This window comes from Peromyscus maniculatus, chromosome 20, assembly GCF_049852395.1.
Source record: "Peromyscus maniculatus bairdii isolate BWxNUB_F1_BW_parent chromosome 20, HU_Pman_BW_mat_3.1, whole genome shotgun sequence".
NCBI classification, from domain to species: Eukaryota; Metazoa; Chordata; class Mammalia; order Rodentia; family Cricetidae; genus Peromyscus; species Peromyscus maniculatus.
In genome coordinates this window covers 33,692,441-33,718,426 of record NC_134871.1, presented here as the reverse complement: position 1 = coordinate 33,718,426, position 25,986 = coordinate 33,692,441, and the positions used below count along the sequence as shown (strand labels likewise).

The 25,986-nt window shown below is 46.0% G+C and overlaps 2 protein-coding genes across 15 annotated transcripts in view; one reads left to right on the top strand and one right to left on the bottom strand.

Annotated features, from left to right (window-relative positions):
* Cyrib (CYFIP related Rac1 interactor B) overlaps window positions 1-9,401 on the top strand; it is a 138,979-nt gene extending 129,578 nt beyond the window's left edge. For all 13 annotated transcript variants that reach the window (XM_076555959.1, XM_076555963.1, XM_076555964.1 and 10 more), the window contains 5 exons: window positions 46-162; window positions 1,087-1,166; window positions 2,219-2,345; window positions 3,673-3,743; window positions 8,663-9,401. In XM_076555959.1, the coding sequence (XP_076412074.1) occupies window positions 46-162; window positions 1,087-1,166; window positions 2,219-2,345; window positions 3,673-3,743; window positions 8,663-8,726 (459 nt within the window). In that variant the 3' untranslated portion in view covers window positions 8,727-9,401. The remainder of the gene's footprint in view (window positions 1-45; window positions 163-1,086; window positions 1,167-2,218; window positions 2,346-3,672; window positions 3,744-8,662) is intronic.
* Window positions 9,402-15,085: 5,684 nt separating this feature from the next.
* LOC102920830 (gasdermin-A-like) lies at window positions 15,086-25,510 on the bottom strand. 2 transcript variants are annotated; one of them, XM_042265118.2, is made up of 11 exons: window positions 25,432-25,510; window positions 24,459-24,658; window positions 23,729-23,952; window positions 21,998-22,184; window positions 21,167-21,341; window positions 19,216-19,321; window positions 18,478-18,525; window positions 17,725-17,900; window positions 17,213-17,354; window positions 16,678-16,751; window positions 15,086-16,102 (listed from the first exon to the last, which is right to left on the bottom strand). In XM_042265118.2, the coding sequence occupies exons 3-11, from the start codon at window positions 23,946-23,948 to the stop codon at window positions 15,803-15,805; spliced, it is 1,428 nt and encodes a 475-aa protein (XP_042121052.2). In that variant the 5' UTR covers window positions 23,949-23,952; window positions 24,459-24,658; window positions 25,432-25,510; the 3' UTR covers window positions 15,086-15,802. The 2 variants fall into 2 exon arrangements, with proteins under 2 accessions (XP_042121052.2, XP_015854324.3); XM_015998838.3 differs by lacking the exons at window positions 24,459-24,658; window positions 25,432-25,510 and having other exon boundaries at window positions 23,729-24,093.
* Between the last annotated feature and the right edge of the window lie 476 nt (window positions 25,511-25,986).

Below are 25,986 nucleotides of genomic sequence, written 5' to 3'. Positions count from 1 at the left end.
CATATTTAATAATTTGGGAATTAATGTGAAGTGATTTCCACACAGGCAGAAGGAGAAAATGAAGTAAATAATGAATTGGCAAATCGAATGTCATTGTTTTATGCTGAGGCCACCCCAATGCTGAAAACCTTAAGTGATGCAACAACAAAATTTGTATCAGAGGTGAGTTGCTGCAGACCTTGCTCCATTTTGATGCTGATTCACTCACTGCAGATGTGGTGACCTCAGTGATGCTATGATTCAAATACCACCCTTAGACTGGCCCCCCGAATGAGACCCGAATGGGCACAGCCGCCCACTAGCTTGCAGTCACTCTGGAGGTTCTTTGAGCATGCCATGTTCCCATTGCCTTTTTCTAGCCCTCCCCTATCTCTTGTCTTTCTCAGTTAATAATGGCACTGGTACAAGTCAGAATCTTAGGGATCATCATTTTAAATTCCTTTTCGCACTGCTTTCATTTGTCCCACAGATCACTCTGCTGGATCCTCTAAAGTACATCATGCTTATAAAGTACTCTGCTCCTACTACATATCAGATCAGACTGCCGCCCTCTGCCCTACCCTTACCTCTGCTCTTGTTCCACTCTAGTTCTTTTTCTGCTGTTTGAAGTGTTTCCCATGGCCTGGAGAGATGGCCTGCCATCAAGCCTGATGCTTTGAGTTTGTTTCCTGGGACTCAAATAGTAGGAGAGAAGAGACTAGCACAGGTTCTCTCCTGACCTCCACACATGCACTGTGGCACAAGAGGGTGCCCACATACCATAAATAAAATGGAATGAAATAAAATTTCCCAGCACCTTCAGGATAAACAGTATCTTAGCCCCTCAACTCCTGTGTTTACAAGGCTGTACTTATTCTTGCTCAGCTAAGGGTAATCTCTTTTCAGGGCAGCAGGGTCTTGGCTGTTCTGTGCATGTCTCTATCCCCTGATCATGGAACAGTGATTAGAATCATGATCATTGGCTTAGAGAATTAGAAATAGGAGCCAGATCATTTGCTTGTTTGGGGGATTCTATTAAGTTTTAAATTATTAAGTGACAAGTTTTTCACCTTAACTTACTTCATTTGTTCTCTGTACACTTTGTAGAATAAAAATTTACCAATAGAAAATACCACGGATTGTTTAAGCACCATGGCGAGTGTATGCAGAGTCATGCTGGAGACCCCGTGAGTATTAGCCCATCTTTTTCACTCCAGTGACACTGCTGAAGTGACTGGTATTTCAAAACATATCCAAATACAAACATGCCTGTGTGGAAGAGAAATGACATTTATCCTAACCATCAAATGTTGAATGTGTGAACAAAGTCAAAATAATTTGGCAGCTTCGTGCATTTCTTCTTGATGCATAGAGCTGGACTCTGGGTACTGCCATAAGTTTATTCTTATCAGAACCAAGAATTTCATGTTTTTTTTTTTTTTTTTTTTTTGGGGGGGGGGAGGTCCCTTTCTAGAGGGCTGTAATTATATTCCATTTACCACATGTTCTTACACTATCAGTTTGTCCTTGTTTCCTCACAAACCTGAATTATCTGAAGGCATTTGTGATACATACGATTTTCCTCTTAGCACCCGAAAGAATGTCTCATGGATTCTTGACTGAGATGGTTTTTACTAGAGAACTTTTGTTTTTGCAGCAGTCTTTTCCCACAGTGCTCTTCTGTACACTGTGTTATTGATGAACTCATGGAGCAGGACAAACACCTCCCACTCTTTCCTCCCATGGAAAGAAATGGGGTCCAGGAAATGAAGGGATACATAGTGCCCCCATTCTGGGTCAGGTCTACTGCCCCCCATTGCTTTCTATGCAGATCAGAATTCTGTTTCCCTTTTCCTAAGAGAATATGATTTGATCCTGTAATATAATAGTGTGTTCAGATCAAGATATCCATAAAATAGCAAGCCTGCTTGCTCCATTGAGCTAGTGACTTTTTTTACATTGCTAAGCACCCATCCCCAAACTTTTTTCAGGGCTACTTTTGCTTTCTTTAAAATTGTAAAGAGGTAATATAATACTCTGGGGGTACAAATGTGGGAACCACAATATGTGGGTGGTAAGTCCTTCCCAAATCCATTTCCTCTCCCTATGGACCTTGTGGAGAAGGGGTAGTACTAGTGTCCCTTTCAGATATCAAAGTAGTCAGGATCGAGTGCAGGTGTAATCAGTTCATTATAGAATTTGTGACGTGCCTCATCCATACAAATTGTCTGCCCTCCAGGGAATACAGAAGCAGATTCACCAATGAAGAGACAGTATCATTCTGCTTGAGGGTAATGGTGGGTGTCATAATACTCTATGACCACGTCCATCCAGTGGGAGCATTTGCCAAAACTTCCAAAATTGATGTAAGTTACATATTGTTTGATATGATTGCAAACTGTTTTCTTGCATGGAAATCATAAGGTTTTATTTAAAAAGTAGCAGGTTGGACTCACAGACTCTGACCATAGTTTGTGATACAGTTGGAATTCCTTCTTCTCCACTGTTCTGCATTTCTGGTTGCTAGCCAATATGCAGGTGTGTTAGGTAACTGAATGATAATGTTACTGATAGGTGATTGAATAATGATGATGATAATGTTGAATATTTCTTTGTAATATCTCTAATAATTACATAAATTTTCTAATTGTATCCTTTGGCCAATAACCAAAGGTAAGGTTTATTTGAGAATGTATATTAAGAGTCAGCATTGATGCTTTTTTAAAGAAAAGTGGAAGATTCTGTGTTTTTCTTTCCCTTCCCTGTTCATAATATTTTGTGACTGGTTTCTACTTTCCTTATCTGCCTGGAAGTTCCTCTTAGAAATAAAGTATTTTTCTCATTTCTCTGTGTAATTTTTCTGGGCACTCTTAAACATCAGCATTCTAATTAGTGTTTGGTGGGGATTATTTGATAATTCTCCCTTTTATTACTACTTCAGACTTTTAGCATTTTAGATCTGAATTACGGTTTACTAGCTCTTATGTATCTGTTTTATATGGAAAAATGAGTTACTTACTTGTGTGGTAACTGTGTCCCAGAATGTTTTCATTGTTCCCATGTGCCTGGAACATTGTCCTAGGATTTCCCCTTAACTAGAGCAGCTTCGCCTTATGAGATTAAGTAATAGAATTGCTAGGAAGTGGTAGAGGATGAGGCTAAACCCACATCTCGTCTTTGAAATCTGTGCTGCCATGCCTTTCACGACAACCAGGCTGATCTTGAAATACCATCCTCATTGAGTACCTCCATCTGAGTAGCCTGTAGAAGTCCCTGCTGCCTGCCTGCCTGCCAGTTCATTTTACCTGAATCATCTGGATTCTCTAGTTCCCTTCTTATCACCACAGGATTCCTATCTGTCCTCTGCTTGTCACAGGCTCCCTGGAAACTCCTCTTTCCTGGAGCAGACCCATTCTCTCTCTGCAACTGCTGCATAGCATCTTTTTCAGGATGACTTCTCTTCCCTCATTAGTCTGAGTGGAACTTCATTTTGACTGACTGCATTCCCAGAAAGCTCTGCCTCATTGAGAGACTGAAAATAATAGCATTTGCTGCTACCCCCACCACAAAGAGTGAATAATTAGGCATTTCCAGTATATGATCTCTTCAGTACTGTAGTTAAGGTTTCAGTTTTGTTTTTTGAAATGAATGTTACATTAAAAAGCAGATATTTACTTTTTCTTTTCTCCTCAGATGAAAGGTTGTATCAAAGTTCTTAAGGACCAACCTCCTAATAGTGTAGAAGGTCTCCTCAATGCTCTCAGGTATGTATATGTACTTAAGCGTGACAGAAAAATGTATGTTAAATGTTTGAATAGCATCTAAAAAATACTTTAGTTATGTTTAAGCTGGAAGTTTTGCTTATTGGTAATGTTGCTCCTGAATAGTAATACAATATTGTATAATGAGAGCTGTGTGAGACAAATGAGAATACCAGCTTCATTTCTTGGCTCAAAATTTTGCTTTGCTGTTTGCCTCTTTGAAGCGGGATTGCTCTTCCAACTTTAATATATGCTGATTCACAAACATGGGGAAATTTGAAGAAAAAACATGTGATCTCACCATTTGTATGTGATTTCCTAGTGGATTTTTCCTTGCATGCATAGAGAATCATAGTTCAATGTAATTGTTAGCCCATTGATACAACAATATAAAGTTCTATGAGTAGTTGTATTCCTCTTGAGTAGGTTAGTGGCATTTCTGTGTCCATGATCCCATGTCTACATTATCTTTGTTCTGAGGAGTCATTGTTGATTTAGTTGCTGAAGCTTCTGTGTTGCATGGCATCTTTGTAAGTGGACATCTTAGTGCTCAAAAACAACTTAAAACATAATTTCACAACCTAGAAGCTAATTTGTATACTTCATTATGTGAGGTTTAGGCAAAAAAAAAAAAAGTATGCACTGGAAAATTCTAAGTTGGTTAGTATATGTATTATCTGAGGTTACATTACTGGCATACTAGAAGACTTAAGTAGCTATTCTAGCAAACAACCCTCAAAGTGTAAAGTATTTACTCACATTCTGGCCCTCTTACAGTTTTACTGTACACTGTATAAAAACAGTGCCCTGCCAGAATGCAGAAATATTTATGTGATGATGTTTTATCAGCACATGTCAACTCATTTCAGCTGAGGGAAACCTTCACATGACTTTATTATGGGAAGTGCTCTGTAAGCAGTTTCTGCCTGGATGATCCAGCAAAGCTACTTTAAATGAACATTAGAAGAGAAAAACTAAGTTTAATTAAATCCATATACTACCAGGCTACACACCTAGAAATTTTCTTCTCACTTTGGCAGTGCAAACTACATTTTAATTTTAATTTTTGCTTGTAGCATGTATGGGTGAGGGTTAGTGCAGTCTATTTCCCTTAGTGTCAGAGCAGAGGGGCAGTAGTGATAGGGAGTGTACACAGGACTCAGGGTTGAGGAAGACAAAGTATCCTATTAGTTTTTTTAAGTTCTAAAGAAAACTTACGAACTGATTTGTTCATAGTGAGCATATGCTGTGTCTGGCTCTCAGTTTTTTATCTGGGGTTTGTATGCTAGTCATTGTGCTTAGATGCTTCATAGAAGGGACATGTGTTGTAGCCGGAAGTTTCTCTGGTCCCACCTGCCCCCCAGTCCTGCAGCCCTGTATAAAATAATCATTCAGAGGCTTATATTAATTACCAGCTGTATGGCCTCTGGCAGGCTTCTTGCTAGCCAGCTCTTTCATCTTAAATTCACCCATTTTTATTAATCTGTGTATCACCACATGTTCTGTGGCTTTACCTGCATCCCATTACATGCTGCTCCTTGGATGTGGTTTGCCGTCTCCCTTGCTCTTCTTTCTCCTTTCACATTCTCTCTTGGATTTTACTGCCTGGCTCCATCCTGCCCTACCATAGGCCAATGCAGCTTTGCTTATCAACCAGTCAGAGCAACACATATTCACAGTGTACAGAAAGACATCCCACAGCAGTGTGTCACTTCTTATTACCCCATATTTCCAGTACAGTCTTGAATGTGAGCCTTCTCATCACCAGAGCTATGGGTGATATGGTGGTTGTGAGCACTTGCTGCATATCACATGAACTCTGCAAGTAGTACAGGTGCTGAGGAGCCCGAGATGATGCAGAGTTTCATTCCTTAAATTTGACGTGCTTTATGATATCCTAGCCTTTGGTTCATTATGTATTGAACGTGGGTATGCTTTGGAGTAGATGATTGTAAAACATTCAGAGTTCCAGGTCATCACCTAGAGTCCCTTTCTCATTTTAAATAAATACCCTACTGAAACTTTTTAAAACACTGCTGAAACTAAGCTTTCTCATAGCAACCAAAAACAAACAAAAAACCTTTTTGCAAATTAATGAACAAAAGATTTTGAATAGAATTATAATTGGGTATGTTGTAAGTTATTATATAGTACCTCCAAATTACAGTATGCTAAAGGGAGAAAGCAGCGAGTCATGAGACGGAGCTAGAGTTGTGCATTCGGGTGTAGTGCTAGTACTTGCTTCTTTGCTGAACTTCAGGGTAAAGGTAGCCATTGTTTTCTAGTAGAGAAGCCACAGGCACTTGAAGGAGGACTTGGGTGTTTTGTGCAAACAAGAATTAATCCATATATCTCGTATGCAGTCTATCTCTACTCAGTCAGAGGTGATGGAGCACCTCTAGCCTTGCCTTCCGTGGTAGGATGCCAGAACTGTTATCATGGCCACATCCCCAGACACAGTTCTGGGGAGTGTAAGCATTGCTGACTATTATGTGGTTCAGACTTGACTATCTCTGTTCTTTAGTTATTTTCAGTAAAGGAGGGGGAAAGAAGCCATATAGATGGTTGACATCTATTTTTTTGATATCGAAAAGTCATACATACTTTGTCAAAACAGAACAGTTAAGTCTTGCCCCATTACTGCCATTTCATTAACTATCCCTCCATGGCAGCAGTTCTCAAGCTGTGGATCGTGGCCTCTTCGGCAATCCCCAGCATCTAAAAATATTTACATTACTATTCATGACAGTAGCAAGACTACAGTTATGAAATAGCAATGAAAATAATTTTATGGTTGGGGGTCAGCACAGCATGGGGAACTGTATTAAAGGTCTCAGTGTTTAGGAAGGTGAGAACCACTGCTCTATGGACTTTTCCTTCCAGCCCAACAACCTGCCTGCCCTGCAGTATTTACTGAACACCCATTATCTACTGGGCACTCCAGTGTCTCTTCATGAGAACAGTTTAGAAGTGACTGCTGAGAAACACTGATGTAGTTCACTCCAGATGTGTGATAAACACGCCTGTCTCTTCACCTTTACAAAGAATACCGATAGCATCTCCACTTTTAAAGCGTATTTGGAATACATTTAACAGTTGTTTATATAGTTCTTTAACATAGACCTACTTCAAATCATCTAGTTTTTTTTGAAAATTGTGTGAAATGCTTACAAGCTAAATCACCTGTTTAAATTATCTTCAGGATACATTCCATACCCAAGCTTTGCAAACCTGTGTCTGATGCTACTAATCAGGTTCAGATTCTAGACATCTCCTTCACTGTTCAGTAGCAGCTCCTCAGTTGAACATCCTCTTGGAGTATTTTTTTTAGTTCATTGTGGGTTTGGATTTGCATACTTGTTCAAAATACACCTATGTAGCTAGAGTTTTCCTGCCTTGCCCACAGTCAGGACAAATCTTTGTCACCCGCCAGTCCCACAGCCGCTCAGACCCAACCAAATAAACACAGACACTTATATTGCTTACAAACTGTATGGCCGTGGCAGGCTTCTTGCTAACTGTGCTTATAGCTTAAATTAGTCCATTTCCATAAATCTATACCTTGCCACGTGGCTGGTGGCTTACCAGCATCTTCACATGCTGCTGGTCATGGCGGTGGCTGCAGTCAGTCCTTCTGCCTTCCTGTCCTTTTATTTCTCCTCTCTGTTAGTCCCGCCTATCCTTCCTGCCTAGCCACAGCCGATCAGGTTTTATTTATTGATCAATCAGAACAACTTGACATACAGACCATCCCCCAGCACAGCCAAGTGCAGACCATCTCAGACACCTGCACTCAGGCCCATGGTCCTAATCATCCTCTATGCGGACCTGCTGGGTAACGCCACAAAGAACCCAAGAAGGGCTCCCACAGGACATACAGAACATCCCACAGCACACCTACCTGGAAGTAGGTACTTAGAGAATATAGATAGTTCAGTGTACTTTTGGTTTTTCAAGACAAGGTTTCTCCGTGTAGCCTTGGCTGATCTGAAGCTCGTTCTATAGACCAGGCTGACCTCAAACTCACAAAGATCCTCCTGCCTCTACCTCCTGAGTGCCAGGATTAAAGGTGTGTGTCATTACTGCCTGGCAGGGCAATGTTTTTACACAGTGTAGAGTGAAACTGTAAGGGGGCCAGAATGTGAGTAAATACTTTGCACTTTGAGGGATGTTTGCTAGAATAGCTACTTAAGTCTTCTACTGTGCCAGTAAGGTAACTTCAGACCAACTTGGAATTTTCTAGTGCAACTTTTTAAATATGTTTTTATTCTTTGACAATTTCATACATTCATTCAGTGTATTTGGTTATGCCTACTCCTACCTCTTCAATACAACTTTTGTGTGTGAACATTAAAATTTAAATTTCATATGCTAATATCAAATATTGGCTATTGTTTTGTTCATTTATTTTTTTCCCTTAGCGATCCAACATCTAAAAAATGTATATGTAGCCAGGCAGATCTCTGTGAGTTTGAGGCAAGCCTGGCCTACTGAGTGAGATCTAGGACAGGCACCAAAACTACACAGAGAAACCCTGTCTCAAAAAACCAAAAAACAAACAAACTAAAAAAGTATATGTACTTAAGTCACATGCCATGAAAAAAATAGGTGGTAGGCTGTATTTGGTTTAGGGATCATAATTTGCCAACACCTGGGATAGATCTGTAATTTTGCTATCCATGAGAGGTAGCTATTTATTTCAGAGTCTGGCTGATATTTCAGCAAGGTGCTTCTAACTAGATGACCAGCAGCAACAGGCTGCTCTATTGGATGGAGGAGAGAAGCAGAGTGAGCCTGGTTAGGATTAAAACTGCCACTCGAAGGTGTGATTTTGTGCGGTAGATTGGCCAGCTGCTCATCTTGCCTTATTACAGAGCACATACAGACTTGGATTTCCTAACATTGATCACTGTCTCTTATAGGTACACGACAAAACATTTGAATGATGAGACTACCTCCAAGCAAATTAGGTCCATGCTGCAGTAAGCGCTGTGGAGCAAGCCCCTGCTGCAGATGGAGCACAACAGTGTTCTTCAGTGACCGAGAATGCAGTCTTTAGTGATTGCCATTAAATCTCCTTATTCTTGCTTTGGTTTCTTTCCTCTGTTCCTCTTCCCACTTTTTTAATCATGTTCTTGTTCTTAAGACTTCTTTTCTGTGCCAAAATCAGTAAAGTTATACTTTGAAAGGGATTTTGTCCTTTCAAAACAGGCCATCTAAGGCAGCTAATTATGCATTGCATTGAGGTCTCTACTGAGAAAAGTTCTGTGACTTGAACTAAATATTTTTAAATGTGGATTTTTTTTGAAAACTAATATTTAATATTGCTTCTTCTGCATGGCAAAACTGCCTATTCTGCTATTTAAAACCCTCATGAATTTATTTTCTACTGCCGCTTTTTCATGTCCAGCCAAAATGAAATGTTTAAATTAACTGTGTTGTACAAATGGTACCCAACACAAACCTTTTTTAAATTAGTAAGACTTTTGTTTAAAGTTTTAAGTTTGCATTTTGACTTTTTTTTTTGTGAGGATGTATGTTGTGTGTTTAACCTTTATTAACTAACGTTAAAAACTGTGATGTGTGCGTAGACTATTACGTATGCATGTTCATGTTCAAGAATGGCTGTTGATAAAATAAAAATCAGCTTCCTTTTTCTAAGTGTGGCTTGGTTTACTGAGGTTTCTGGAAGTTTTCCCTGTATATATTTCTGTGGAATGCATAGACACATTACATAATTTTTCTTTCTCTTAGAGGGTAGCTATGTCTTTTTCAGTTGTATTTTTCTTTATTTTTGTCTGTGTACATAAGTTTAACTGCTTTTAAACCTGTTGTATATAAGATGACCAGTGATTGTGTCATGAACTTGACTTCTGTTTTGATTTCATCTTGTGTGAGTGTAGTTGTAGAAGGAAAACCACACTTTCTCAGCTCTCAGTTTCAGGAGTGAAAGGGCAGCAACAGGAAGTACAGGGTGTTTCAGAAGTAAGGTGAGCCCTTGACATTGGAGGACAGTGAGCAATAAGAATACTTCCCAGAGGAAACAAAAGACTGCCATCTCACTAGTAGTAGAAAGCTACCATGGGTTTCAGTTTAAAATCATCAAACCTGAGTCATGAAATTGATCATGGTTGAGAGAAGCTGCCTGAAAGTTGTCTAATTCAGTCTTGTCAGGGGTTTAATGACAAGGTGATCTGAGATGTGGTACAGTCAAGTGGTTAGCCATGGAAGAGGATCACAGGCTTTCCTTGGGGCCTTCTCCATCAGAGCACGCAGCACTTGGTGATAAAGTTCCTGTTGACTTCTCTGGCTTCCTGCCTACTACTGTCTCACTTCTCACCCTGTTCTCCAGCCAAGCGTAAACTACTTGCTGTTTACAGATTGTTCCATGTGGTGTTGCTTCCAGTCTGGCTACGACCTGAATCTGATTTCTCTTTTCTCCCTCATGACTGTCTGACCAACACCAGCTTTCGTCTTTTAAAAGTCAGCTTCTATTACTTCCTCCTGAAAATTGTTTGGATGATCCTGGCCATGTTTTCTAGGAGTTCTCTAACAGTATTATAATGGGTTAAATAGTGTACTCTGCAACAGGTAATGTCTGCCTGAACCTATATATAAGGCCTCAATTTGGAAGAAGGGCCTTTACAGGTGAATGTAAGGATCTGTGGATGACATCATCTTGCATTAGCGTGGGCCCTAACACCATTGATAAGAGAATCCTGATAAGAGAAAAGAAGGGGAAACAGACACATTGGAAATCTTGGAAGGATAGAGGCAAAGGTGAACACCCTGAGCCACAGAAGCTAGAAGAGGGTTATGGAACAGTTTCCGTCAGAGCCTCCAGGAGGAACCAACTCTGTTGCTGTTTTTACTTCAGACTTCCATCTTCTATTATGGTGAAAAAATAAATTTCTATTCCAAGCCACCTAGTTTGTGGTACTTTGTTACAGTCAACGTAAGCACTGAATACAACTGTCTCTCAAAACAGCCTAGTACTTCATACTTTTGGATCTTTTCTGATACTCTTGAAAAATTACCGTGTTGAGATGCTGTGGAGACTGAGAGCTTGAGAGAAGAGCCGTGTCCTGTTCCCTCCAGTGTCCCAAGGAAGGATCTTGCACAGTACCTAAATATGGATAGCTGCCAAGTTAGTGCTTGAATGGAGTGAATGAAATAGATGTAGTAATACTGCTGTGGCCTTTTCAGGTAACATGGTTCACACTCTGCATGTTGAAGATTAAGTGGGCAAAACAAATCTTTAACTCTAGCCTAGGGGTCAGTAGCCCAGGCTCTGGGCCAATCCACCTTCTTCTGTACCTACACAGCCTGTGAATTAAGAATGATTTTTAAAAGATTGGGGGAATAAAGGATAACAAATGTTTTTTTAAAAGTTGAAAAAATATTTTGTAGCATGAGAAAAGTATATGAAATTCAAACTCCAGTGTTCATAAATAAAATTTTATTAAACATAGCCTCCTCATTTGTATATATATGTATATTATTTATGGCTATTTGCTCATTGTAGCATCATAGTTGTGACAAAGAGGCCATCAGAGGCTAAAGTGTGTCCCTACCCTATACCGAAGAGCAGGTCCATTTGACAGCCTCGAGTAATAGGGGCACACTCCTGCAGTGTGATGGAGGAGCTGCCTCTGCTGGAGAATGGGCTCAGCCTCACATCTGATATTTGCCATTCACGTAATACAAGGAACATTGTTGGCTTGCACTGCAATTTTTTTCCCTGCTTAGGAAACTTCCTTCAGAGTGAAGGATTCAGGGGTTGGGTGTCGTAGCACAGCCATAGCAGAGGCCAAGCAAAGGGTCTGTTTGCCCACTGGCCAGAGGTTAGCCCTGCTCTGCTGGTGGTAAATCTAGCTCTGAAGCTTGTCTCCTCTTGCCCCTCTTGGTTTTCTAAAGTATGTCTCTGTCAGCACGTCTCAGCCTGTTTTTGACCTCCTGTGCCTCTGGTTTAAAACAGTGGGGTAAAGCCAGGTGGTGGTGGCGGTGGCACACACCTTTAATCCCAGCACTTGGGAGGCAGAGCCAGGTGGATCTCTTGAGTTTGAGGCCAGCCTGGTCTACAGAACGAGATCCAGGACAGGTACCAAAACTACACAGAGAAACCCTGTCTCGAAAAGCCAAAAAAAGGAAAACGAAACAAAACAGTAGGGTAAGCTATCCTGTCGTCTCTTCTACCAAAGCACACTCATGACTATCTTTCTCCACTATCTTTTCTTCAGTCCTTCTCATAGATGTGTGGTGCTTTCAACTTCTGTTTCAGTTTACAAAGATTTAGATTAGCATTCTGGATCTCTAAGGTTACTGCAAATATTTTAGGCTTTTGAGTATAACTGGCATATCTGTGCTCAAACCTAAATTTTTGAGTTGAAATACTTCTTGTTGAAATGCCATTCTGGTTCCATTTGAGATTGCAGTAACTGCCATGCCAGAAATTCTTAAAGGAATGGCCCATCAACTGAGTAAGAATGGAAGACAGTGGAAAGACTTGTGGGTTCAGAGCCCTGACACCTAAGCCAGAGCACTGCACAGCTAGCTCTCTTCCTCATCAGTAGTGGAGAAGTGACTGATTTGAGACCACTAGGATGTCTCATGTTCTGTCAGCAAGGCAGTAATAGTATGACAAGTTACAACAAAGTTCAGTCAGTGAGCTTGAGTGTATTCAGCTTTCTCCCTCAAATTGGTGTGACTTTGGTTAAATGTCCCCAAACAGGAAACGTGGTATTTCTTCAGAGACGGTCTCAATAAACCAGTAGTCAATGCCTGGGATGTTTCAGGCAAGAAGTGCTCAGTGTTAGTATTTTGGCCATTATAGCTTTACAATCCACTCCTGGTGTCCTGCCTAGTAATATAGATTTTTCATTCTAGAGAACACTACTGGTTCAACTGCTTAGTTGAAGGTACAATCGGAATGAATCCATAATAGATCTTGTAATGGATAAATGGGAATATTCTGCATGAATATTCAGTTTCCTGATTAACAGGCAATAAGCCTATACATTTGAGACAATTTTTAAAGATTTTTAAGTATGTGTATATCTATGTGTCTTTGTGCATATATGCACATGAGTGTGGGTCCCTGAGGAAGCCTAAAGAAGGCATTGGGTCCTCTAGAGCCAGAATTACATGTAGTTATGGACTGTCCAGCATAGGTCCTCTGTAAGAGCAGTGTGTGCTCTTAACTGATAAGCTGTCTCTCCAGATCTCTAAACATAATTTTTTTTTTTTAAAATTTAACGTTTTGCAGTGCTTGGGGTGTAGAACCCAGGATTTTTCACAGGCTAAGTAAGTACTCTACCACTGATCTACTTGCCCAGTCCCTGCAGATGCTTTTAAATGGCAAGCTCCAGTGAGTGAGAGTTGCTTCAGGGAGCATGTTGACAAACCATCTTAGTGAGTAAGTAGTACTTGTCATAGCCACAGCCTGTGTACTAGGATGACCAGGTAATGAGTTTTCTGAGTGTATAGGGAGGACATTCTGGGCTGAGGAGGTCTCTTACTGGCATATATTGTCCATGTCTGTTCTGATCACCTACACAAAATGCCAGAATCTTTGAAATACTGTTTGCTGAGAAGTGCTAATGCCTTACCCATGGTATGGGAGAAATAGCATAGCTTTTGTAAGTCAAGTGGGCCTGGGCCACCTGGAGCTGCCTGCGTGTCCTTAGAGCCGCTGTAATGCCACTGAAGCTGTCATCTCCTTGCCTGTTAACTAGTGTGATGTTCATGAGCATATCATGGGTTGGTGCTGCTGAAGAGTTAGTATTTAAGTTACAGAGCTTCACGAGGCACACAGCATACCAATATGCAAGTTTTCACACCTGAAAGTAGAGTCACTATAAAGTGGTGAGTCCACTTGCTCGGCATTAGTTTGGCATTTTAAGGTATGTGGGTCCTGTCTGATGTTCAACTCAGTATCTTTTAAAAAGATTTTTTTGTATAAGAGCATTTTGCCTGCCTATAAGTGTACCACATGCATGCAATACTCCCACCAGATGAGGGCATCAATCTCCTGAAATTGCAGTTACAGATGATTGTGAGCCTCCATATGGGTGCTGAGAACTGAACCCAGGTCCTTTGCAAGAGCAGCCATTGCTCTTGACTGCAGAGCTATCTGCATAGTCCAATTGAGGATACTGAGGCCTTTAAACAGCTCTAATCTTTTGAGATAACCCTACCCTCCAGTCACTGCTAGGGAAGCAGAGCTGTTTGATCAGTTTTCTTGACAGGTACAGTCCCAGGGGCTAATCATCTCCCAGAATGCTGTTTCTTCCTGTTGCCAGCTTCTGGCAAACTGTTATCCAACACAAGGAAGTGATGTGTGAGTCTTGCTCAATACCTGCTTCCTGGGAGGCCGGGTCCTCCATTCCCTAAGAGCTGGTTCAGCACTGATATCTTGCCAGTGCTTTGACCTTAGTTCACTAGGGTCTATGTTACTATGGAAGATGCCAGGGGTTGTGGGAAAGCTTTGTGGGCAGTTTGCAGCTTAGAGCGAACAGGGATAGGGCTCAATAAAGAAGGTATCTTGTGAGCCAAACCAGGAAGAAGAGAAGGCAGCCCTCTGCAGTGAAGGAACCTGGGGAAGGCAGCCAACAGCCAAGGACAGGACAGCATCGGGCCAGAAGCTGAGGGGAGAAAGGGAGGTGCGGCCAAGATGAGTGGAGCAGAACAGAGAGCCTTTGCGGCCATTTGAGACTGGCTGTGCTCCTCAGGCTTCAGAGGGCTCGGAGGAAAGACATAGTATGATCTATTTGAAAGACTTCATTCCAGCTGTCCCGAGAGATTGAGGAAACAGAAGCAGGGGCCAGTTAAGCAGTAGATATCATCAAGGCAAAGACTGACGTCAAGTTGGCAATCGGTGTGGGAGAAATGACCAAGTTTAGGGTGTGACTTGAAGATGGGGGCAATAGGCTTCCTCAGTAAACTAGCTGTTTAGGGACAAAGTGGAGAATTAATTGGGCCTTTGGCCTGAGTGTCTGGAAGGATAAGTGGAAATGGAAAATAGGTTGGGGGCATTATTTTGTTCAGCAGGGACTACCCACAGGGACATGAGAGGGCCCGGAGAAAAGCAAGAGGTATACAGAAAGACAGCTGGATGGCCAGGTAGAGGAGGCGCCATAGCGCTGGGTCTAGTCCCTTTCTACTCTTGACCTGTGACTTCCCTGGGTTCCAAGTCAGTCTCTCTCTCTCTCTCTCTCCTCTCTCTCTCTCTCTTCCCCTCCCTCCCTCGTACATACACACACACACACACACACACACACACACACGGACACGGACACACGGACACACACACAGACACATGGGTGGGGGGGGGTGGGAACCCCTCATTGGTGAATGTAGGTTTTACTAGAAATAGTCTATCACAAAAGAAACCCACATCTAGGGTGATGCTAAGGGAGACCCAGCCACTGCACAATTAAGACTGGGAAGAGACTGGTCTATCAGGGAAGGGTCCAGTTTCTACTGTTTTTGTTGTTGAAGACTCCTCTCCTGACTCTCCCATGCTCCAACAGGTGCAGTTGGCTGGAACCTGAGCAGCTTGACCCATTTGTCATGTTATGGTGGCAGGGGTGGTGGGTGGGGCATAGCTGCAGGAAATGTAAGGCAGGACAGCCTGTCTAAGTCCTGTGTTACTCTGGAGAGCTGCTTCTCCGTGTCGCCTCATTTACCCTGCACCATACAATAACAACACTCTTGGAAGCATGCCACACATAATTTTGAAAGTTCTTTCTGCCATCTTCTGCTCTAGGAATTCACAAATCTCCTTGTACAATGGCGGGTTTCACCTGAGCACAGAGGGGCTATACTGTCTAAGCTACAGAACTGGGAGTGGTAACTGAGTTTTGCAGCCTGCTTGCCTTGCTCTCAGAATCCTAGTAGTCCAGGGTGTGGCCCTGGCCTTCCTTGTTCTGAATGGGTGTTTCTAATGCCTGAAACCAGTCCTGAGTGGGGTGGGGCCTGTCCTGGTGGAAGCCTGCCATCAGCTGTGGCCACTAGAGGGTCAGTGACATCCTAGGCTGCCAGGAGTCAGGTTGGATGTGACCCTAGGGACAGATCAGTGTTCCCTCTTCACTAGAAAGCCCAGGGCTTAGGTCAGCCAGTAGCTGCATTCCTGTGAGGTACCCATAGAGAGCTGAGAGCTGAGGCATCACTGTGGGGTCCCAGGTGAGCTGGCAGCTGGGTTGCTCCAGCTCCAGCTCCAGCTCCAGCTCCAGCCCACAGCTCTGTACCAGGCTTAGGATGAGGACCACATTCTCACTCTTCAGAGCACTGAGGACTCCTGTTGGGAGAGGACAGGTTGTTTCCTCCATCTTGCTCCAGTTTTGTTCCAAGATGCTCGCCACCTGCAATAAACCACTTAGAAGGAACACGGGCCACCTAGGCCTTGGGTGATGGCCCCCACCTTCAAGCAGCAGCCAGGGGTTTATGAAGTTTTGCATTTGGTCCTGAAGATTGTGCAACCCTATTTTTACTCCTGTGCACATTCCCCTTGGCTGCTGCTGACTGCAGTGAGGCATTCCTACCACTCGACAGGACTGCTATCCTGCCAGGCTGCCCACCCCTAGCTTATGGACTTCCAGAGTTGTCTCCACCAAAAAGTGCCTGTATGAGCTCATTCTAATGCCACATCCATCATCAACGGGAGGGTGGGACATCCTCTTTCCCTTCACGTTTTCAGGCTTGGCAGAGAACATGAATGACGTGGATGTATAGAGCATTTCAGGATGCAGGACAAAGTGGGATCCCCTGCAAGAGGCTGCTCAGAGCTGTGGGCTGCAAGACCAGACCCAGAGCCTGTTCCCTCTGCATGAATGAACTGCAGACAGGCCAGATCTTCCTACAGAGCATCCCCATGTGCTTCCCACATCTCTTCCTGCACCTCCCTGAATCCCAGGACCCCCTTTTTTGAGACTCTCACCAGTTCCAATTCCTCAGCTAGGATTCGTCTCTCTATGGACTGGGCCAACAGGCAATGCTGGGGTTCATTCAGTGCTGTGGGAAATAAAGGCATGTGTGCGGGGTTGGGGGGGATGGTCACCAAGTAGAAGAGGTCCCAGGTGCTCTGTATCATGTCCTTCTCTGTGGACTCTAATGGAGGGAGGGCTGCACCTCAGGGGTTCTTAGGCGAGGAGAAGCTTAGCTAGTTCTGGCACCAGAGGTGCTGTCTTTCCCAAGAGATTCTTAAAGGTAAAAACTGTCACCCTGGAACAGACTATCAAGGGCTGGCAATGGAAGTCAGATGCCATGTCCGAGCTGTTCCACTGAAAGTGGCCTTGAGCAATAGTGATTAACCAGGGCCTGGCAAGACTTGGCCAAGGCTACTCATATTGTTAGTGCAGAACTAGGACCAGAAACACAGCTCAGGAAGCCCACACCCAAGCAGCCTCCAGCTTCGGCATGTGGTCACTCTTGTTTACCCTTTAGGATCTCCTTCCAATCCCTGACCCTCTTACCTGCTAGGGCTCCCAGAATGTAGAGGATAGCCCTGCCTCTCGACCATGACAAGTTGCCTGTGGAGTCTTGGAGGATGCTTAAGACAAAGCCCCCAGGGCCCCCCAGCTTCGCAAGCAACCCAGTGTCCAGAGCCTGCTCCAGCTGCAGGGAAAAGATGTGAGGAAGAGGTCCTTGTTCATGCATTCAATGGCCCTGTCCATCCAAGGAGTCATTCCTGCCTCTGGGTTACCCATGAGTGTGCAAAGAGCTGGGTTTGGGCTTGAGCTTGTCTGAACCAGATTCCTCCTAACTGGGTGGGCCAATGGGGGTCTGGGCTTCAGTGTTTGGAACAGTAGCTGACACTATGGCATGCCAGTCCATGCATGGCCAACCTCACATTTGGGGCAGTGTGTGTGAGAGCCCCAGGGAAGCCCTGTCAGCCACCATGCCCTGTTCCTGCCCCTTCTACCCTTTCCCTGTCTGTCGGCCCGGATCTGGGGCCTTTGCCAAGTCTGGCCAGTGTGCCCATCACCGTGTCCTCCAGCTCTTGGAGTGCCTGGCGGTCTTGAAGCAGCTCCTGGAGGGCACCCAGCAATGTGTCCCGTAGCTCTGAGGACAGTGTGGCCAGGTCCTGCAACTGGCCATGCGCTTGGTCCTGCAAGCTCTGGAAGTTAAACTCCTCCTCTGAATCTTGGCTGAAGGCTAAGCCTGTAGAGATCAGGTGGATGACCACTTAGTCTTGGGCCCAGTCACCTGTTCAGGGGTTCTTTGTGCTCCCAGCCTCCCCAGGAGATCCAATGTCCCAGGAGTGGCCCTGTGCAGCTCCCTCACACAAAAGTACATATGTGCTACATGTACTCACCTCATCTCCTCCTCTACACCATCACGAGACATTTGCAGGGCATTTGCCCATTACCAGGCAGTCACAGCCTCCGTATTTTTTCTCCCCACTTCACCATGCTCCCAGGGAAAGAACAAAGTCTGACCCTTCTTTCTCTTCCAGGGCTGCTAGGCCTCTCTAATTGTGGGAACCCTGGCTGACTCAGGTCCACCCTCTGAGGCTCTGGCTCTCATCCTCTAGGCTGGAGAGCTAAGTGCCAAGCTCTGTGTACAGGAGAGGGAACCAGGGTTGGAACAGTTAGGAGTCTCCAGTGGGGCAATTCCGCCACTCATTCCTCTTGACAATTCTGACTCACTTTACCTTATCGGGTGGATCACCACACAGCATTGGGAAGGGGCCATGGAACCATGTCAGGGCAGTCACCCATCTTGGGTAAGCACTCACCTCTCCCGGTGTCCCTGCAGAGCTTCCTCTCAGGGAAGTGAAGGACAGCTGTGTGGAGCAGAGCAGGGGAAAATACAGACAAACCCAAACATGCGGGACATGGTCAGGGAGGCTGCAGCTCCGTGCTGGCCATCAGGGGTGGCACACTGCAGGGTCTCCCACGTGCCATCCTAAAGCAGCCCAAGCCCTGCTAGAGAGTGACAGGGGCATGGCCAGGGCCACAGGGGACAATAGTCGGCTCCTGAACTCATGCTTTTCCCTTCCACAGAGACAAAGAAACTGTCTCCATTTGCCACCTTCTCTCACTCCAAGGCCAACCCTAAAGATCCAAGGTCCAGACCGAGTGCCCAGAGCTGGGGCCGTCTAGGAAGTTTCCAGATGCGTCTCTGGCTTAGGACATGGATGGGGGCAGCAAGGCCCACTGTGCCTCTCAGCTCAATTTCTGACTACAGATATGCATGCAGAGAGAGACTTTGTCCCAGTTATGTAACACAGGCCCTAGTAGAATTCAGCCCCACCCCAGGGCAAGCTGGGGCAGACTGGGTTTAAGCCTCCCCAACATCTGACCTCAGCAGCCTTCTACAAAAGTTAAGTCTTGTCGGGTGGCCTGACCAACTTATTGCTCAGCCAGTGGGGAGCACTGGGACTTCCTTATCTCTTTGGCTCCTCACTGCTCTCTGGTATTTGACTGTGGGTAGGGGGTTGGGTCAGGTAGGGAGCAGGGGTGAATAGGCTTACCCCAGCCGTCTTCCTCCACCACCAGCTGCAGAGCCCTGTAGGCCAGTATACTGCCCCGTGGGATGCTCACCGCTTTCTCTGTGTCCATGTGGCTCTGAACCTGGACCTGGGAGGGAGGCAAAGCGAAACGGACACCAGGCCTCGGGCCTCCGGAAGCTTCAAGAATGGGTTTTGGAGGCAGATAGGAAGACTATCAAGGTCTTGATGAGAAGATTCCTGAAGGGTTGGTGACAGGTAGGTGAAAGTGGGGCCAGAGGGACCCCTATGTGAGGCAAGAACACAAAATATGCCTGCATAGAAGATAATTCCAGAAAACAATCCAAGACATTCTGGACTTAAACAATGCACCTGGCTTGATAAAGTTTTAAGAAGCTACACAACAAAGACACCAGTGTGTTTTGTCCCATTAAACGTGTTACACTTTCTTTGGGACACTCACTCGGGAAATGCTGAGGTGGAGGCATGGAAGCATGGAGGCCTATCTAGACTCCACATGGCCACCAAGTCCCTTTCTCCCATTTTCCACATGGAAATCAAGACTTAGAGAGGTAAAGATATGAAAGGAAGGCATTGGCCCTGGAAGCCGGGCTTCCATGATGGTTGTCCCATCGGCATAGCCATTTCTGCCTGCTCCCACAGGAAAGAGCTACTTTCAAGCAATAGTCACACAACTCATACACCTTCAGCAGGCAACATGATCATGCTGGATATAAGCTACCATCTTGCAGCAAGATGCGGCCACATAGCCAAGTTTTGGCTGACAGGATAGTGATGTGTGCAAGTTTTGGGGAGCATTGCTCCCTCTCTCCTGTCCTGTGGTCTGGGATGGATATGGTAACTGTAGATACCATAGCAATGTTGGCACATGAGGTGAGAGCCATACACTGGGAGTGACAGAATTGAAAAATAGAAAGACCAGATCCTGGAAAGCTGCAGTCTACCACTGGGACTCTTTGGCTCCTGTCTGGACTTTTGTGTAAGCGGAAAATGCTTTTCTTCTTTTGAGTCAATGTTATTTTTCAATTTCCTCTCACTTGCCAGTAGATCGTCACATCTGCTGGGGGGACCAAGCAATTAGAATGGCAGCCATCTGCATTTACAGGCTGCGCTGCTGTTCAAATGTGTGTTGAACACATAGGTCAGACTTGAACTTGGATCCCACCACTTACTGGCAGTGTGTTCCTCAGCAAGGGACTTCCTTTGTGCTCTGGTTTCCTCAGATAAAGAAGCAGATGTAATAAACATACCTCCTGGAATCATCAGGATGAATGGATAAGGCCTGTTGAATGCTTACAGGCAGCACTCCATCATGGGAGGCATCATGGGAGGCTCTCCTTAAAAGTGGTCCCTATTTGTAGGCATCTGCATTGGTGGGCATGCTAAGGGGATCTGCCACCTGTGCCTGCAGCTAATATGTGGGAGACAGTGAGCCCCTGAGCCCTAGAATGCTTGTGTGAAGCCAGCCTTTCTATGTGACCCTCTATGAGAGGCTGAAATAAAAGACCTAAGAACAGAAGTTTGTAACCAGATGTGCTAATCCTCCTGCCATGAAGGACACATGCAGGGATCATCTGGAAAAAAACGCAAACTAAACCAGGCATTGTGTGCTATTTCAGACCCATGATAACTTGAGTAGGGGCCCATGCTGCCGCCAGGTCTGTAACACCGGGTACCCAGAAAGTAGAAATCACTTGAGTCTAGACTGGGCAATATACTAAGACCCTGACTCAAAACAGAAGGAAGGAGGGGACAGTTGGGGAGGGGCATGAGAAACCTCAACAAAAACTTGTGCAGGCAGAGCTAAGACCATGTTAGCTTCCAAGGACTGCATTCCCCTTCAGGGTAGGGAGGCTTCCAGGCAGAGCACCTTCTTGAGGCTGGTGGCATTCAGTGTTCCAACAGGCTGCCTGCCAATGTACCACCATGTACCACACCAGCACACTGCCCACACCTGAACATGGCCCAGCTGTAGGAGGGACAGCTGCCCAGCTCCTAGCATTTGGCCCTGGCTCTGAAGTACGGCTTCTTGTAGTGTCTCCACAGCCTCTGTTACCACGTACAGGCTCTCCCTTTCCTTCCGGCTCTGTAGTTCCTGGAGGAAGGAGGGTCTAGGCGACCTCAGTTTCCTGGAGGGTGTGGGAAACAGAGAAGAGAGAGCTGGGAGGGGGTATCTATCTGTCTAGCTGGGGAGTCCAAGGCCTTTCCGGGCTTGGTGCTATTTGTGCTGATCTCAGCAGCTTGTGGGGGGCGATGTGTTGGCGTTGTGGGGCGGTAGGTGGGTGGGGGTAGGGTGAAAGGACTGCTTTTCTAAAGTGAGTGGTGTTGGCCCCAAAAGGGGGAAACTGAGGAAAGCCTGGAACAGTTCTCTTCAAGGTTACAGATATCCAGACAGATCAAAATGAAATTTAAAATTTGAGAGATAATATTAAAATTGATGAAAAAGACGCATAATGCTAATCTGGGGAACCTGGCAGCAACTGAGTAGCCACCAGCCTCACGAAGGTGTCTCCAGTTTGGCATAGTTCCTACCACATCCTGGTGCCTCACACTCCTACAGTTCTGTTTCCTTTCCTGGCCCTGGATGTATCTGGCCTAAACCCTATGAGCCTCCACATGGGCCCAGGGCTCACTCCCACGGTGGGCTCCTGCACCCTAGCCTTGCATATGACTTGTCAGGCCACAGGCTGGCAGCATCCTTGGCTTCTCCCTCACACCTGGAGGCTCTGTGCTCATTGACCCCAGCTGGCAGTCCCGCTGCCAAGGAACCTTCCCTGGCTCTTACCTCTTCTCAAGCAGCATCTCCCAGGTGCAAGGGGGAACCCAGAGTGTCTGCACAGTCAAGGCAGAGATGCAGGTGGTCTTGCTGTTTCCGGTCACCTGGCCCTGCAGCCCAGTGCTCAGGCTCACAGCCCCTGTTAGCCCTCCTGCCACCTTCTCCCAGACGTTGATGGGACTGCTGTGGCTCACCTCTGCAGAGAGAGAAGCTCAAACTACAGGTGCCTGGCAGGGGAAGGAGGCAGGTTGCAGGATGACCCAGGGTGCAGTGGCCTCCGTCAGGTCTCAAAATGGCTGCTAGCACTTATGCATTGTGTGTGCCAAGCAGAAGCCACTGAGCTCTTGGAGCCTTAATGTCCTCATGTGTATGCTGCAAAGAAAGAGCACCATGTGCTGGGGAATGTCTTCCTGTATGCTGTGAATATGTGTTGCTCTGATTGGTTGATAAAGTTGCATTGACCTATGGCAGGGCATGATAAGGTTAGGTGGTACATTCAGAGTGAAGAGGAGACGAAGAAGGGTGGAGTCACAGCAGATGCAGCCGGCCACTGAAGGAGCAACAAGATGCCAGCAGACTGGTCATGCCGTGGTCACGTGGCAACATAGAGATTATAGGAGTGGGTTAAATTAAGTTGAAAAAGCTACCTAATATAAGCTGACCCATAGGCCATACAGTTTGCAAGTAATAGAAGCCTCTGTGTGTTTACTTGGGACCAAGCGGCTGCGGGACTGGGAGGGACACAGGGAAACTTCAGATTACAATCATGGGCTTCCTCTTAGGGGGATCTGAGGGTGAAAGGTGGATTTGCCAGTGTGGTGTCTGGCACAGAAAGCTTGGAATCCATGGTAGCCTTTATAGTGGATTAAACTTAATGTTGGGGCTGGAGAGATGGCTCAGTACTGAGAGTACTTGGCTCCAGAGGACCTGGTTCAGTCCCTAGCACCCATGTTGGCCTGTTCACACCCACTTGTTGCTGCAGGGGGGTCTACACCCTCTTTTGGTCTCTGAGCACCTGCACTCATGTAGTACATGTGCGTGCACACACACAGATAAAGTAAATCTTAAATAAAATGAAATAATTGTTCTAGAACTAGATTGTGTGTGTGGTGTGTACACATACATGGCGTGGAAGTAGAAAGAGGGGACGAGATCTAAGGGTGGAAGGGGAGAGTGGGAGTAAGGGCATCTTAGTGACATGAAGGAGAAGGGAGCACTGTGTGGGAGGAGGGAGACCAGCAAGAGGAGGGGAATGGTTGGGGAAAGGTACACAAATACAAACAAACTAATATACGTGTATCAAGTGGCATGATGGGTGCTCAGAGCATAAGCCTGACAACCTGGGTTTGATCCTGGGCCCCACGTGGTGGTAGGAGAGAAGGGACTCCTGCAAGTTGCCCTCTGACCTGCACGTGGGCACTGTGGCATACCACACTACACCCCCAAGGAGTAAATAAATATATTTAAAAAAATCTGTTCAAAAGAAAATCCTGTAATGAAGCCCACTGTTTTGTACACAAACTTAGAAAATTAATACAAACAAATAATAACTGTTCGCTATGACTTATTTCCCAGGGAGAAACATAGGACGAGATGAGGCTATGAGGGCCATGCCTCTGCCAGCCTCACCCAGGGGTCTTCGGGCACCAGGGTAGAAGCCTGTTCATTTTTCTCGGCACATTCATCTGCCTCCCTTGGGAGTCCCACCCCGCTCCGCAGCAGCCTCCTCACAGAAAATACCTGGGTTAGGGCAGCCAGGCTCCAGTACGTCCAGGAGGGAGAAGTCTGTGGGGATGAGCGGGGTGTCCCAAGGCCAGAGGTAACGCTTGTGCTTCTTCCTCAACAGGCAGAAGGGGCGTAGGCGAGGCGAGCTGTTCAGGCTGTCCACGGGCACCAGCTCGCCCTTCCTGCCCAGCTCTCTCACCAGGTTCTTCGTGGTCCTCAAGAACAAGGATGGCATGCTCCTTAGAGGCAAGGGACATTATCATCCAGGGCTGGCTATGGGAGGGCTCGGTGACAGCTGCCAGCTGGAAACAGAGGAGCGAAGACTGGGAGGCCAGGCTGGCCGCCTGAGTCACACCTGGTCTAGAGCCGGGTTTCCAACCCTGGTCTTAGAGTAGAAGCCACAGTTGGCCTAAAACACCCTTCTAGGTTTACCCAAGCGGACAACATTGGAGCCCGAGCAGTTAGTTCAGGGCCTTAGACTCGCTTCTCTGGGCTACGGCTGTTTGTTTGGGAACACCACTGAATCCCTCCGTGCCTTGCAATGAGGTGGTTTCATCACATTTAGAAAATGCCTCCTCCGCGCATCTCTGTGAGGACTCAGTTAACTGTAAAGACCTTCAGCAACTGGCCTAGGTCCATAGGTCTTTGCATTCTGGCCTCACTTTCTTTCCCAGAGGCACTGGGGACCCAGTGTGGTCTACAGAAGGAGGAGCTGGGTTGAGAGGGGAGCAGGAATCCTACTTGCCTTCGCTGTGCTTGTACAAGTTCTTGTGCGGAAGGATCTAGGATGAGACAACAGCTTCCTCTCCGAGCTCCAGCGGCATTTGACGGTATCTTTCTCTGTACTTGGTGTTGAAGCCAGCACCTCCCTGCGGTGGGGTCCCGGATACACCGGTTTGTTGCATGTGCGAGGTGTCGATTTTAGGATGAGCCTTGGGCTGCAGGCTGAGAAGAGAAAATGAACCAGGGCAGCAGGGAGCTGTAGAAGAGAGCCTTGCACACAGCCCTGGTGGCAGCGGGAGGTGCCAGGTCCACGTCTCTTCGGGTCAGTGCCTAGCGAGGCTCTCACAGTTAGTTATGTTAGGGATTCTGAGAAATGTCTGCATTCTAAAATAGGAAGAAGGGAAGTAGAACCTTTTAAGCCTAAGTATGTCTCAATACTAAAAAGATAAGATATTAGTATATTCTTTTGAATTTTTTTAAAAAATTGTTATTATTATTATTATTATTATTATTAATTATTTTGGTTTTTTGAGACAGAGTTTCTCTGTGTAGCCCTGGCTGTCCTGAAACTCACTTTGTACACCAGTCTAGCTTCGAATTTGGAAATTAGCCTGCCTCTGCCTCTTGAATGCTGGGATTAAAGATGTGCGTCACCATGGCCCGGAAAGATATTAGTATATTCTTTAGCACCACAACAGCATTAAATGATATTTTAAATATTTTTGTGGCAGCAGGGTCTCAGTAAGGCGAAAGTGCCTGGGTTCTCCAGTGTTACCCCCTGGGACCCAGAGGAAAGAGAAGGAGTAGGATCTAGGCCCCTGGTGCAGGACAATGGCGACACTCGGCATGGTAGAGGTAGCCTAAGGGTCAGGGGCCAGCCCAAGTCAGGGTTCAGAGGGAGGAGGCAGGCTGACCAGTGCCCGAGGACGTAGGGTCCAGGAGAGCAGGACAGAGAGGGACCTAAGACATTGGGACAAGGCCCTCAGCCTGCGCACCTCGGGGCAGCCAGGACAGCGGCTGGTAGGCACCACTGGGCTGACTTCCTACCGGATGCCAAGGGCACTGCGCCTGCGCAAATTGGCTCTGGGCGCATGGAATTCTTAGCATTGTGGGCCAAGGGATTCTAGCTCTGCCTCTGCTGGGTCCAAAAAGCCCTTTGCTGGTTAGCTGGAGATTTCAACTCCTCCTGAGCAAGGGGATGTTGCTTCAACTTGCCTCCCTAGCCACACGCACCCCTCCCCCAGTTCTCTCTTCTTAGGATGGCCACACCCAGCATGTCAGTCTATGGCTTTTCCTCCGTTCTGACACACGTGGTGACTCATGGGTGCTGCAAAACTCTCCACTTCTCCCTGCTTCCCCCATCCAACCATGCGGGAGGGGTGGGATGGTGAGGGGGTGTTAACACTGCCCGCTTAGCCCTCACCCAGCCCCTTCCTGTCTCTAGGCCTGCAAGCCATAGGAACCAGCCACAACTTCTATCTGAAAACCCCAGCATGCTTCCACCTACAGTCCCTCCTTGACAGACGAGATCAATGCAAGTGCCGAAGTCT